This window comes from Chiloscyllium punctatum, chromosome 41 (assembly GCF_047496795.1).
Source record: "Chiloscyllium punctatum isolate Juve2018m chromosome 41, sChiPun1.3, whole genome shotgun sequence".
Classification (NCBI taxonomy): Eukaryota; Metazoa; Chordata; class Chondrichthyes; order Orectolobiformes; family Hemiscylliidae; genus Chiloscyllium; species Chiloscyllium punctatum.
Genome location: NC_092779.1, coordinates 33,093,185 through 33,107,957, shown reverse-complemented (window position 1 = coordinate 33,107,957; position 14,773 = coordinate 33,093,185). Strand labels below are relative to the sequence as shown.

The window sequence follows — 14,773 nt, the reverse complement described above, 5'->3', positions numbered from 1 at the left end:
CCAACTCCATACCCATTCGACCCATGTCACTCAGATGTGATGTGGCAGCATTGGCAGGCATCAATTGTGTCTCAGCGCTGGTAATAGTCATACGTAGGTCTGCTGTTTGGTAAGATACTTTTCATTTCACTGTGAAAATGTCATTTATTCTGAAATCTGAAAAATTCAAAAATCCAAAAAACAACTGGCCCCAAGGATTTCAGATAAAGGATTGTGGACCTATATTAGTCAAAACAGTGCTAAATAAATTAATGGAACTGAAAACTGATCTACAGCCCAGTATACAAAAGGAGGTGGTCTTGGAAATAGTAGGTGCACTGTTCTCATCTTTCAAAGTTCAGTAGATGCTTGAACAGATGACAAATGTAACCCTACTATTTAAAACAAAACTGGGAATTACAGACCGATCACCCTAACAATAGTAGTAAGAAAATGCTGGAGGCTGTTATAAAGAATGTGATAACAGGGACACTTTTTGTAATACCATTGGTATTTTCTAAGTCAGCATGGATATATGAAACGGAAGTCATGATTGACAAACATTCTGGAGTTTGAGGATGTAACTAGTTGAACAGATGGCAGAATACCAATGGGTGTAGTGCATTTAAATTTCCAGAAAGCTTTTGATAAAGTCCAAGCGAGAGATTAGTGAACAATTCAAAAACATGGGATTGGAGTTAGTATACTGGCATGGATTGAGAACTGGTTAGCAGATAATTGGAAACAGAGCAGGAATAAATGGCTTGTTTTTGGAGTGGAATATGTTTGTGAGAGGGGTGCTGAATAAGTGCTTGGTCCCCACTTATTCACAATAAAAACCAAGGATTTAGATGAGGGAATCAAATACAACGCTTATAGATGATACTAAACTAAGTGGGGTGGTGAGTGGTGACAAGGATGTAAAAAGGCTTCAAGACAATTTAAACAAGTTGAGTGAGTGGGTATGGCAGATGTAGTATAAACTGGGTAAGCATGACGGTCTCCACTCAAGTAGAAAAACCAGATTGGCAGATCATTATAAAAATGTGATAGATTGGAAAATAATGATGTATGAAGGGACTTGGGTATTCTTGTACATTGGTTGCTAAAAGCAAGCATGCAGCTGCAGCAAACAGTCAGGAAGACAACGAGTTTTGAGAAGATTTGTAGCTCAGGTTGAGGTTCTGAATGTAGGATTGCTCGCCGAGCTGGAAGGTTCATTTTCAATGAAAACCAACCTTCCAGCTCAGTGAGCAAACCTACATCCAGTCAGGAAGACAATTGGTACTTTGGCTGCCATTGAAAGACGGTTTGAGCAATAAACTAAGAAACCTTACTGCAGCCTTACAGGGCCTTGGTGAGACCACACCTAGTGTATTGCATGCAGTTCTAATATCCTTATTTGAGAAAAGATATACTTGCCATAGAGAGAGTGCAGTGGAGGTTCTCCAAACTGATTCCCGGGATTGCAGGCCTGACAAAGGATTTGGTCGACTGGGCCAGTATTCTTTGGAGTTTAGAAGAATGAGAGGAAATCTTATTGAAACATATAAAATTACACACAGATACAGGGATGATGTTTTCCCGGGTAAAGGGGTCCAAAACTCAGGAAACTTGATAGGACATTTTGAACTGAGATGAGGAGCAATTTCTTCACTCAGAGGGTGGTGAACCGGTGGAATACTCTGTAGAGGTCAAGTCAGAATATATTTGAGAGAAATAGACTAATAGTGGCTAAAGATGACAAGTGAGCATATGGCATTGAGATAGAGGATCAGCTCCGATCAATGGGCCAAATAGCTTACTTCTGCTCCTATTACAAATGTATTTCCTGAGCCAGGATAGGCACTATGTAAATATCAGTTCTCTTTCTCTCTTCTGGAACTGCTGACAGAGCAGTTAGTCAGTTCTTTTACCATTAACTTGGGAAAATGTAGGAAATTTAAGCCTGTATTCATTCTAGACCTCCTGCCACAAAGTTGATTGGGTAATATTGAGCAAAAGTGGGGAGGTTAAATAAATCCTCTGAGAAAGCAAACTAAAGCTTGACAGTGATTTCCCAAAATGCTTTTCATCTGTTCCACTGAAATAAGCAAGTGCCAATTTGAGTTAAAAACAGTCTTTTCTCATAAAGCTTAATAGGGATTTAGCAACAAAAAAAGGTTATGGAGTGTTCAATGTCCAGTAATTAACTTGAACTTTAAAATCCCATACTTAGGACTTGAAAGGCATGTTATATACTCAGGAATGTGGTGTTTAAACAAGAGTCAGCAGTGGGACGCTGTGAAATATATTTCTGTACCGAGTTTGCAGGTAGTGTCTTGTGCTTGCCACATATACATATACCTGTAACAGCACATAAGAGAAACATTCATTGATTCAAGAGTTTATTTCAAGTGAGAATTGTTCAACTCCTGTTACAATTTTTAGGCTAAGACATGTCAGCACGGTGATTCAGTGATTAGCTCTGACCCCCAGCATCTGCAGTCCTCACTTTCTCCTAGTTGATTTCAACCCAACTGCGAAGCCTCTTCCAAGGATGCCTACTTTGAAGATATTCTCCTCCTCTCTCTACAAGGATCTCAGTGAGTCTCTGCCTGTTGCACTCCCAGCTACCTCTCCCCCATCCAGCCCCAACCCCTCCCATTTATCTCTCAGCCCCCTGGCCCACAAGCCTCATTCCTGATGAAGAGCTCATGCCCAAAATGTCAATTCTCCTCCTTCTCGGATGCTGCCTCCTGTGCTTTTCCAGCATCACACTCTCGACTGCTGCCTCACAGTATCAGGGACCTTGTTCAATTTCAGCCTTGGGCGACTGTCTGTGTGGTTTGCACATTGTCCTCATGCCTGTATGGGTAATCCTCCCAGTGCTTCAATTTCCTCCCATAGTCCAAAGATGTTCCGATTAGGAACATGCTAAATTGCCTGTAGTGTACAGAGATATACAGGCTAGGTGAATTAAGCATGTGAAGTGCAGGGAGAAAGAGATAGGGTAGGGCCATGGGTCCAGGTGGGATGCTGTTTGGAGGGTCAGTGTGGACTTGATGGGCTGAATGGCCCGCTTCCACACTGCAGGGATTCTGTAGTAGGCCATTTAGCTCCTCAGACATATTCTGCTATTCAGTGAGTTTATGGCTGATCATTGCTAACCTCATATGTCCCATATCCTTTAGTACTACTTCTTCAGAATCTTTTTTGAAGGATAAATATTGACAAGAAGTTCAGAAAAAAATTTGCCTTTCAACTTTCTTCATTTAGACCCTTTGCTGCTCCTCAAAGGGTTGACAGTTTCTTTGTTTCATCTAAAGCCAGCAGCTCTACTAGTGCAACTCTCACGCAGATCACTGCACTGGAGTCAAGTGCCCAACTCCTTAAGACCCAGAGATGCAAATACCCTTGACTGCACCAAAATTGAAACTTTCTTTATAAAGCTACATTTTTAAGTAGTGAAGACTTCCTGAGTTATGATGCAGTGCCACTTTTCAAGAAGGCCTGACATTTTCTGTCAGATGGAAACCCTGAGGTGCATTTGGCCAACAAGAAGAATGCTCCTCATTATTCGGTCCAAAGTACAAAGGGATCTGGGAGTGCTAGTCGCGGTATCTCTAAAGGTCAGCATGCAGGTTGAGTCCGTGATTAAGAAAGCGAATGCAATGTTGTCACTTATCTCAAGAGGGTTGGAATATAAAAGCACCGTTGTGCTACTGAGACTTTATAAAGCTCTGGTTAGGCCCCATTTGGAGTACTGTGCCCAGTTTTGGTCCCCACACCTCAGGAAGGACATACTGGCACTAGAACGTGTCCAGCGGAGATTCACACGGATGATTCCTGGAATGGTTGGTCTAACATATGAGGAACGGCTGAGGATCCTGGGATTGTATTCATTGGAGTTTAGAAGATTAAGGGGAGACTTAATAGAGACATCCAAGATAATACATGGCTTGGAAAGGGTGGACGCTATGAAATTGTTTCCGTTAGGTGAGGAGACTAGGACCCGTGGACACAGCCTTAAAATTAGAGGGGGTCAATTCAGAACAGAAATGCGGAGACATTTCTTCAGCCAGAGAGTGGTGGGCCTGCCACAGAGTGCAGTGGAGGCCGGGACGCTAAATGTCTTCAAAGCAGAGATTGATAAATTCTTGATGTCACAAGGAATTAAGGGCTACAGGGAGAATGCGGGTAAGTGGAGTTGAAATGCCCATCAGCCATGATTGAATGGCGGAGTGGACTTGATGGGCCGAATGGCCTTACTCCCACTCCTATGTCTTATGGTCTTATGGTCTTATAAAATCCTAGGATACAACCCCCACCACAGCATCATTAGTGCTTGCTATGCCAAATGGACTGCAACAGTTTAAGAAGGTTGCTCAATGGCAAGTAGGGAAAGGAACTGAATGCTGGCCCAGCCAGAATCTTCCTCCCACACACAGAGTGAATAAATGAAAAATTAATTGGCCTCTAATTAGTCCCATTGCTTATCCATTGTTTGTTCAGTTTCTTTCTCTATTTGCAAATGTATTTATTGAAGAGGATATAGTGTCAGTCCCAGGAGCTCTAAAGATTATCATCAATTCATTTTCCAACAACTTACAGCACAAACTAATTAGTATTGAAGGGTCAGGAACAGCATCTTACTTGGTGTATGCACCAAAAACGACACCCTAAGCAAATTCTGAGCCAACATTTATTATTCCCTTCTGTCAGCATTTAAAAGCAAATGCATTTACATGTCAGCAATGTACATACTCAACATATCTCAAACTTCAAAGAGTGACCAAGCAAAATACTGTTCATCAGCAGGGAAACAGCCACAGTTATTCATTAAAAAAAAAGCTCCAAGGAAGTGTCTGACCCATCTCCCAAACTTTGGCCCTCACCCCTTCGCTTCCCTCCCACAACAGCGGTAGGAGCACCCTGGTCTGGCACAGTTATTCATAATCTTATGCAGGTCGTTCTGTTATAAAGCGTGTTTTGTTAATGCAAATTCACTGTAATATGATTGGCTGATTGGGGAGCTATTTCTAAAGTGCGAACTTTTAAAATGTGTGTTGGCTGTAATGCGATTACACCGCCAACCCTTTAAAACTGTTTCTAAAGCACGATTTTTCTATAATGCGGGATTGCATAAGAATGCAACGATCACATGATAGAAGAACTGACTGTTGTGTCTGACAGATCTATGATACATGCATATGCTTGCATATGTATGATTACCAGCACATATTGCAAACCTCAGCACGTTATTTAGTTCTGGGAACTATTCCATTCTCCCTTGAGGTTGTTGGTATTGAAACAGCAGAGCCATCAACAGTGCAGATTTAGCAGCTCTCACTTGTATCTGAATTTCTTCATATAAATGGAAAATGACTTTATTCCACAAATTGTCACACAACATTCTTAGCTGGTAAACTAGATTTTTAAAAAAATCTGCTTGCTCATATTTATTGTGTACACCTGTTTGAAGGCTTTAAATCAGAAATAACCTTAATTCCCATTTGACAGTTTTATGTGTCGGTAATATTCACCTTTGATAGGTTCCCATTATAAGTAAGATATCATGTAGATTGGAATCTATTATTAAAACTTAGTGTTAGACTTTGCAAAATCATTAACTTGACAGGCCTCAGGCTTTCTTGTGATTAATCCCACTGCTCTGAAATGCGATCTGCTTCTGAGGAACCGTGATAACACTATTGAGAGCTGCAATAGGCCTGCATATTGAGGAGCTTATTAGTTAACTCTTAACCTGATTGGCATATAATTAGTTGAATGTTCTTAGTGGTCAGGGGGTTGATTAGTTGACATCTAATACACTCTACCCCAGATGTGGGCCCTGATTTACATTCCTGTGTTGGATGTAAAGGGTTGGGAGAAATCCCGACTCCACACATCTGACCTTTTAAGATACTGCACGCATTTCCAACTTTCAGTCGTGTGGATGGCAAGATGAATTGGAAGATGAGCAGTGCAACATGGGAAGTACTTAAGAGGGTGCCAGTTCCCAAGGTCGGCTGGAATAATGCTTGCTCTGGGGCTCCAGTACTGTGTTCAAAGTTTAAAACCTCTGATTTATGAATACACATTTTGACACTTGCTGACACATCTTGCCAGGATCTTTGATTCTTATTCCAACATGTCCTGGGACCATATCTGCAGGGTATCTCACCTTCTTAAAGGGCTCCCATGGTTAACCCCCAAAAGAAATGCTGTGAGAACAGATCTGCTTTAATCTCCACATCCCTGGTTCCAGGCACCAGAGCTTCCATGATCACATTTGAATACAGACAATTAATCAATTAAAGAGCACGCTCTCTCAAGAAACCATGTATGCACAAACTATGGACCATGTCCCATCCTGCTTCCATTAAAATGAGAGTGCCAGCTTTGGGGCATGGATCTTGCAATTGCTGATGTCTTTGGGCATTTTTGCCAAGGCAGAGATGTTCTTCATCATGGTAACAAGTGAGGCTTCAGTCTCAAATAGCAAACCATGGCTCAAGTTATTTCCTATAGACATCATTTTAGGCTTTAAAAGATGTAATTTACAACAATTTAACAGTCCTTTCACATTTACTGGCATAACATAAATATTATAAAATCTACTTTTACTTATCAGACCAATGCTGTTTTATTAAACTTCAACCTGACTCAATTATGAGGAGTCATATTTAAGTTTTGGTTTAAGTAAAGAATCCTGGAAGAATTTCTAAACAAAAGTTAACGAATTGTTTGGGTGATTTTGTTAACTATGAGCTAAAGTATCTTGACCTTAAGAGTAAAATCCATTTAACAATTATAACACCTGCTATTGTTCTACAACTTTTGGGATATTGTAAAATCAGCAATCCAAATCAACCCAGATGTGATATTAATACAGAATCAGTGATGGGTGTTATTGCGAGCTCCCAAACATGTTCTGGAACTTGTCAACTGCTGGGCTTCATCTTGTATTCTCATTGGAAAGCTCGATTTTCATCAGAATTTAACACTAAAAATATAGTGTTGCAATTTTTGAAAAGATTTGTTATATAATATCTAATATAGTGTGTTAAGACAGTTAGTTGCAAATGTGGAATGTTGACCATTCACATGAATAAAGGACAAATGAGTAATAATGCTGAAGTAGTCCTGGATATTTTGCATATGGTGAATGTAAATGTTTAGGTTTGAGCTGTGCATTGACAATTCTAACAGTTTACTTAGAGTGTTGTAAATTTGCATTTTAAAAAGTGGGATGGATAAAAGTGGAAAGCTAATTACTGGAAGTGCTTAAGCATTCTTAAATTTACTACTACTAAATTAATATACAATACATGAAGAACCCTGTGATTCACTTTTCACTTTCAATCATGTTGTGTTTCATTTCTGTTATAATTTCAATTGCAGCACTTGCACGATAATTTCCACATACTATTAATCAAATCCTACCCACATACTCCGTTCCAGATGGCCATACCAAATGCAATTAATCACATTCCATCCATATCTACCTCCCTGATAACAAGACCATGTATAATCAACTAAATTCCATCCATATATTTTGTCTCTGCTGTCCATACACATACTGCAGACATCACTGTGGTGTCATCACTGGGCTATCATTTACTCTCAAAACTGCATAGAGGTGTCGCCTAGTTTAAATAACTGATGTAATATTAGTATGCAATATAAAGAGCAAGATGTTAATGCTTCACAATGCGTGCAAGTAGCTTTCTTGTCCAAATGTTTTATCTGCATATAGTGTAAGACTGTGCAGCAAATTCCAGATCAGTTATGTGATGGAAAGAAATTGGAGCCTCAATCATCACTGTCATGCTCCATGTAAAAGTGAATGTTGTCACATCAACTCAGACTCCTTGGAGGGCTGGTTGACTGGACAGCCAATGTGGCTCAAATTACTGTAGGGTTTAATCTGGGTGGAGTCTGGAGCTATACATTGCCCTCTCTTTGGTGGAGGTTGCAGTGCTGCAGGTAGATCTTGCTATTGGACAGAACTCAAGAAGCAGAAGACTATTACAATATTGTTTAATCTTTGAACAGTACAGTAACATCACATCAGAACTTGAATGCTCCTGAGGGAAATAGTATGTTAATCTTTTGATTTGATTCATTTTCCCGTATATGTTCAGCAATTGTGAAGAGCTGCAAGTAAGTACTGGGAAAAAAGATTTGCACAAACTGTTGGTAGCATCTCTGCTTTGGATAAATGGCAAATAATCAATAATAAATCTAGTAGGGAAATCAGAGGAATGCTGTTGCTCCAGAGTGTGGTTAGAACGTGGAACTCAGCGCCAGAGGGACATGTTGAGGATACATTTCATGAGAAATGAGATACATGTATGAAGGAGAAAGGAATTGAGGAATTGCTGTTAGGATGAAATGAAATAAGGTTGGAGGAGAATTCCCTGTAGCAGGATAAAGTTGGGGTAAATGGCCAATTTTGGTGGCTGGAGATTCTGTGTAATATGATGGAAAGTCAGCTCGTCATATTTATTGCATTCCTGTATTTTTGCTCACTTCCAAATATATAACTTGATATTGAAGGTAATTTTTGTATCCGAGGAATGCTAATCCCTTATGATCATGCATCTTGATGCTACTTACCAATTAAACCCAGAAAAAAGGATTAATGCTTCCCATTTCCATAAGATATGGAGTAAAAAGATGGGAAGGTATCAAATTTATTGTCTGGCATTCTTATTCAACTTGTTTTCTTTTAATGTTGCAGGTTGCACCAGTAATCAAGGAAAGGATGATGAAGAAAGGCAGTATGATGGTGGGTTACCAACCTCATCGTGACAAAGTCAACTTCTTCCGTCAAATCATCATTAGTCCCCTGGTCAGCCGTGAGGATATGGACTTTATTCTCAATGAAATCGACAACCTGGGGAAGGATTTATAATTTGGATTTAAAGGGTAGATGATAAGTTATGTTTACAATTACATTACTGGAAAGAGTTTGAAGTTATTCAAAGTATAGTTTAGAAAACCGGGCAAAATTGACTTGTTATATTTTAGCATGAGCAAGATTAACTTTGAAGTAGATTTCACCCTTCAGTACTTGAAAACTTGCTTATTTTACAGAACAAGTGATGAAGCTTAGTGGAATCTGACAAAAATGGTTATGACTTATATTTGTATTCAGTTGTTGTTGTTTAATGTTATCGTATAAACGTCCATGCAGAAATGTTGGTGTACATCTTTGGAACCTACGTGTACATGAATTTCAAAAGAAAACCTGAGTACTAATGAATTTACCTACAATTTACTAAATTGCCTCCTTTAATTGTTTTGTTTCTGGAGCCATATGTCCTAAAACAGTGAAAATTGATTCACAAAGAGAGAATGAGGCCTCAGCTACAAGGCTTGACGTATCAACATACATCTTCCATTGCCAAGTTGACACTTTAATTCTGCCCAATGGGTCAAGCTCCAATTTAAAATGGTGCTTACCTTTTGTTTGCTTTTCTGTGTACCTTTCTGAAGTGAAATTTCCATCCCACCTCTATGACTTGGCAATGGAATAAATGCAGGTATGGGCCCAAGAAACCACAGTCAATTTTATTCATCTTCCCAACCCTAGAAATTTTCAAGGTGATGATAGGGTCAGGAGAGTGCAGGTAAACAACTGTTAACATACTTGGGAGGACTCTACAACTAAATCAAAATATACATTATCTTATTTTATGAGAAAAACCAGGCCATAAGGCCAAGGGCCATAATGCAGCAGTAAGAAGCTGCAAATCAGGAAAGGATGTCACCAATATTAGGAGCAAGGGGAGAAATAAGCTATTCTTTCAGTTAGAGTATTAGGTTAAAATTGAGGAAAGTGAAAATTATTGCTGAGTATATTGTGTTGCCAGTTACAAGAGCAACTATAAGCTTGTCAAATTATGTTCCTATTGAAGACAGGGCAATTAGTATTTGTCAACTATGTAATATTAAATAGGTGCAGCTTTGTGTAGTTATTATGATATATTGTCACTATATTGATATAGCAATGAGGCAGTTGTTACATTAAGTAAACAGCTAGGGTTACTTCAGTTGTTCCTTAAAGGTGTTCCTACAGCTGACTAGCTATTTTACAGAGGAGCAATCTTTCTTACACTTAAAGCATTTTTAAGGAATTCCATAAAATATCTCTTAAAGGGACACTTTCTCCTAGTAGCTGGAATTTCTGTTTTAAAAATCCTTCTGTTGGCTGATGACCATCCAAAAATTCAGTCATCTAAATACCTGCTCATGATTAAATTATTGTACTTTTGACAGTTATGAACTGCATGCGTTAACATAGAATTTTTATTTGAAAACTTTCTAAAGTAGCTTTTTACTTGAACTATTACTCCAAATAAACAGCACTGCTATGCTACATTTTGCTGAATCTTAATTAGTGAATTGCATTGTCTGTAGTAAGGTATCGTTATATTGTGATGACCCACACTTGCCAAAAAAAAACAAAATGGCATCTTTGAAATGGCAACTTTATCAGTGAATATAAAGTATTTTTGATTGGCCCATTGCTAGGCAATACATTACTTTGGCCTGTTTTGACCATTCCACAGATGTAAACTTAAAATATTTTCCATGCAAGTATAAAAGTTAGGTTGTCAATGGGTAAGGAGAAAACTTAAGAAATGTTCTCTGTAATTTTACTCTTGGAGCTGGTTTCTATTTCTGGATGAAATTAAAGTTCTTCCCAGGGTACATTTGAAAGGACAAAATCTTGCATTGAGGTTTTTTTTCATTACTTTTTTTTAAGTGAGGTTTTTGGTTTATTTAAATGGCACTTACTATTGTTGTGGAATTTGTTCTATTTATTGTAATGTTTTCTGTCAATATTTAAAAAAAAATTTTATGGAGTGTTAAATTGTTAAATTATAGCCTGCACTGGAAGGTATGTTTACATGTCAGTGGAAAGAGGATAAGGAAAAGATTTGTGGGAGGTTGGTAACAATGAACAAACAAATGTCAAGAGTAATTGAACAATGTATTTACTTGCAGCCTGGTAATTTGAGTGACATGTTACCCTTTCATGAAATGTGGATGTCTATGTCTTTCTATGTATGTTGTATTATATACGATTTTATTTATGAAATCAATTCATGAGAACACTGTTATAAAGCCAATGAATTGTTCTCAAAAGATATTCAATTCCATTTTTTTGTGATGGGCTTTAAACTGAAATTTTCAGTGTTCTATAGAAATGAAATTATAAAGTTGGAGTGTATATGTGATGCGCACACACACAAATTGGGTGCGAGTGTAAAATTATATTTGAACTAAATTGTCACATGGTCTTTAAATATAAGGGAAAGATGAAATTCCATTCAAAGAACAAAGGTGGAATCAAAATGTGATGTTTTTTCAATCTGTTAACAGGATCTGTTCACAGGAAAATAGAAGCAAATGAAACATAATAGTGAAGTTTCTCTTATACCTCAGACTGTTCTGTTAGTATCATTAATTTTATCAAAGAAAAGCAGTTGAACTACTGATGAGTGAAATTTGGAGGTGAAATGCCTATATTGTTGTCTCTAGAGTTTCAGACAAATGATTAAGGATTAAATGGTTTTAAACTTCTAATGGAAAAAGGTGCACATCATAAAGTTGGAACAAGGAAATTGATCTCAAATGTAAAGATTAGCCACTAGGTTTGCTCGCTGAGCTGGAAGGTTCATTTCCAGATGTTTTGTCACCCTACGAGGTAACATCTTCAGTGGGCCTTCGGGCAAAGCACTGTTGATAATTCCTACTTTGTATTTATATGTTTGAGTTTCTTTGGATTGGTGACGTCATTTCCGATGGTGATGTCATTTCTGGCAGTGACATCATTTCGTGTGATGAGGTCATTTCTGGTTCATTTTCTCAGGGGGTTGGTAGATGGGGTCTACCATGGTGGAAGATGCTACCTAGTAGAGAGACAAAACTTGTGGGAATGAATCTTCCCGCTCAGCCAGCAAACCTCCATGCAGAACCTCAACCTGAGCTACAAATCTTCTTAATAAAAATAGCCACTAAATGAGAACCTCCTTTATTTTGTAAATATTCAACAATTCAGGTGTCTTTAACTCAGGGAATATTAATATTTCTTGAATAGAAAGGCAGTTCCACCTGAAAGGTATCCATAGAAAGGTATCTGAATAAATCAAGTGAATTAGTCTGTTTGAAATGATAGTACTATATTTATTGGATCTGAATGGTAGCCATTATGTGGTGAAGTGCCAGTGTTGAACTGAGATGGACAAAGTCAAAAGTCACATGACACCAGGTGTAGTCCAACAGGTTTATTTGAAATCACAAGCTCTTGGCGTACTGCCCCCTCATCAGGTGAAGTTACTTTACCTGATGGAAGTAACTGAACAAGAAGCAGTGCTCTGAACGCTAGTGCTTCCAAATAAACCTGTTGGACTATACCTGGTGTTGTATGATCTTTATCAGCTAATAGTGATTCTGTTTCATCAGATTATTCTGTTATAACATTGATAGGCATGTTGAATTGTTTTTGTTGTTCTGTTGAGAAAATATAAAAATTGCTAGGCAAATGGCACACCGGGATTTATTGGTAATAAAATAACTTCCTGCCTGTTCAGGGTGATGGGGACAGGTACAAAAAAAGTCAATTCATAAACTGTCAGGTAGAATTTTGTTTTTTGGTATTTTTGACTGAATTTACTGATAAATCAACAACATCCATTGGTTGCTGTAGTAACTTCAGAGCTTGACTGTGTCAGATAACTTGGAGAACACAATAATTTATTGAAGCTAAAACACTCATTTACAGAACACATTACTTGGTCTTTACATTCCCAACGCCCCCACTCCATTTCTGCTTGAGCTAGGAGATCACATGACTTCTCTCTTCATGGAGCCAACGACTACTGCTGTATACGGCTAGAATTTTGAAAGCATGTTCAACAACAACCACATTTATGATTATAACTTAAACAATACACAGGAAATCGCCCTTCTTCATGCTGGAAAGGGAACATTAAGCAAAGGTTTTAGATTAGATTACTTACAGTGTGGAAACAGGCCATTCGGCCCAACAAGTCCACACCGCCCCGCCGAAGCGCAACCCACCCATACCCCTACATCTACCTCTTACCTAACACTACGGGCAATTTAGCATGGCCAATTCACCTGACCTGCACATCTTTGGAGTGTGGGAGGAAACCGGAGCAAACCCACGCAGAGAATGTGCAAACTCCACACAGAGAGCCGCCTGAGGCGGGAAATGAACCCGGGCCTCTGGCGCTGTGAGGCAACAGTGCTAACCACTGTGCCACCGTGCCACCCAGATATCATTCCAAAGATCGAATCTGTGTTCAGTCAGTTCCATCTAGGAATACCAAGCCTTTTAAATTGTCCTGGTAATTCTGGGGGATTAAATGTTAAACTGCTAAAAGAAACTTCCCTGCAGAAAAATCAATTCAAAAAAATGTTTATTTTTAGAAGGTTCTTTGAATACTTTGTTTACCAGCTATAAAAATATCAAACATTAGAGAAATTGCTTTTTGAATGACAATCAAAAATCTTTCAGTAAAGTCACAAAGAACCTATCCACTTTCCAATTGGCTGTAAAATCAGTACGGAGGAGAAAGTGAGGACTGCAGATCATACATGAGAGTGTGATGCTGGAAAATCACAGCAGGTCAGGCAGCATCTGAAGAGCAGGAGAATTGATGATTTGGGCATAAAGGCTTATGCCTGAGACGTTGATTGCCCTGCTCCTCAGATGCTGCCTGGCCTACTGTGCTTTTCCAGCACCACACTCTTGAGTGCGAAGTTAGTGCACTGAAAATGGGCAGCCAATGGCAACAATGTAGGGGCAGAACAATTGGAGGCAGCAGGTCACCTCCAGGCTTGTGTCCAATCACATTTGCCAACCTTAGACCCTTACCTGACATTGCTAATTTGCAATAAATTTATTGTCTTTTAATTGAATGTGGAAATACTCCTTCATAGTAACAAACAAAACTGTAAAATCATCAATTGAGAATAAAACAAATCTACGATTTCAATTTTACTGAATGAATGAGGTCACCTGACTTCCTTTGTCTAACACTCCAAATGTGTATTGGATAATTTGCAGGTTTTACACTGGATATGTCATTGAAGAAAAAGTTGGCTTTAGACAAACACTATCAGAAAGTAAAACAGCTTATTAAGTGATTGTTGTGTATGTTACAGTACTATTTAACTCCTAGTCACATTGCGCTATTTTAAGTGATAGAAGTATCTATTTCTACTGGACTAAACTCCACTGAACTACTACTCTGTCTAAAATGAACTCCTACACTCTGCCTATGTTTAGTGGAGTTCCAGCATTATTTTACAACGTGTGGTATTGGAGGTAGTTTGGACCATTTAACCTAAAGTAGAAGCAAAATATCAAAATGTATCACCTAATTTATGGGGCTCAGTGTACGTGAATGAGACTTGAGGTGATAATTTATGTTTCAACATATGAGTAAGACTTCTGTATTTAATGCCATGAAATAAAGTTCTTCTGTTTGTGCAGAGAAATTGTTATGTTTTATATTATTTGCTGTCCGAGAGAAGCTTATTATTTTGAGTTAGGCGATAGATCTCCTATAATAGTTCCTCTTTCTGTGTCTGCAGAGTCGGTTTGGATTCACCCTAAAATGCTGCTATATCCTCATTCACGTGTTAACTGTTGGTGATAATTACCTGCAAACATACCCACTTGGGTATGTCGATGGTATCCAACTTCACCTCTGCTACTACCTTAGATTCTGTTATTAGTGCTGTCATTGTCATACGAATCATAGAA

The 14,773-nt window shown here is 38.5% G+C and overlaps 1 protein-coding gene across 1 annotated transcript in view; it reads left to right on the top strand.

Annotated features, from left to right (window-relative positions):
- The window catches only part of LOC140464977 (acidic amino acid decarboxylase GADL1-like), a 123,105-nt gene extending 108,600 nt beyond the window's left edge, over positions 1-14,505 (top strand). The window contains exon 15 of the mRNA XM_072560687.1: positions 8,708-14,505. Coding sequence (XP_072416788.1) covers positions 8,708-8,881 — 174 coding nt within the window. The 3' untranslated portion in view covers positions 8,882-14,505. The remainder of the gene's footprint in view (positions 1-8,707) is intronic.
- The last annotated feature ends 268 nt before the right edge of the window (positions 14,506-14,773 follow it).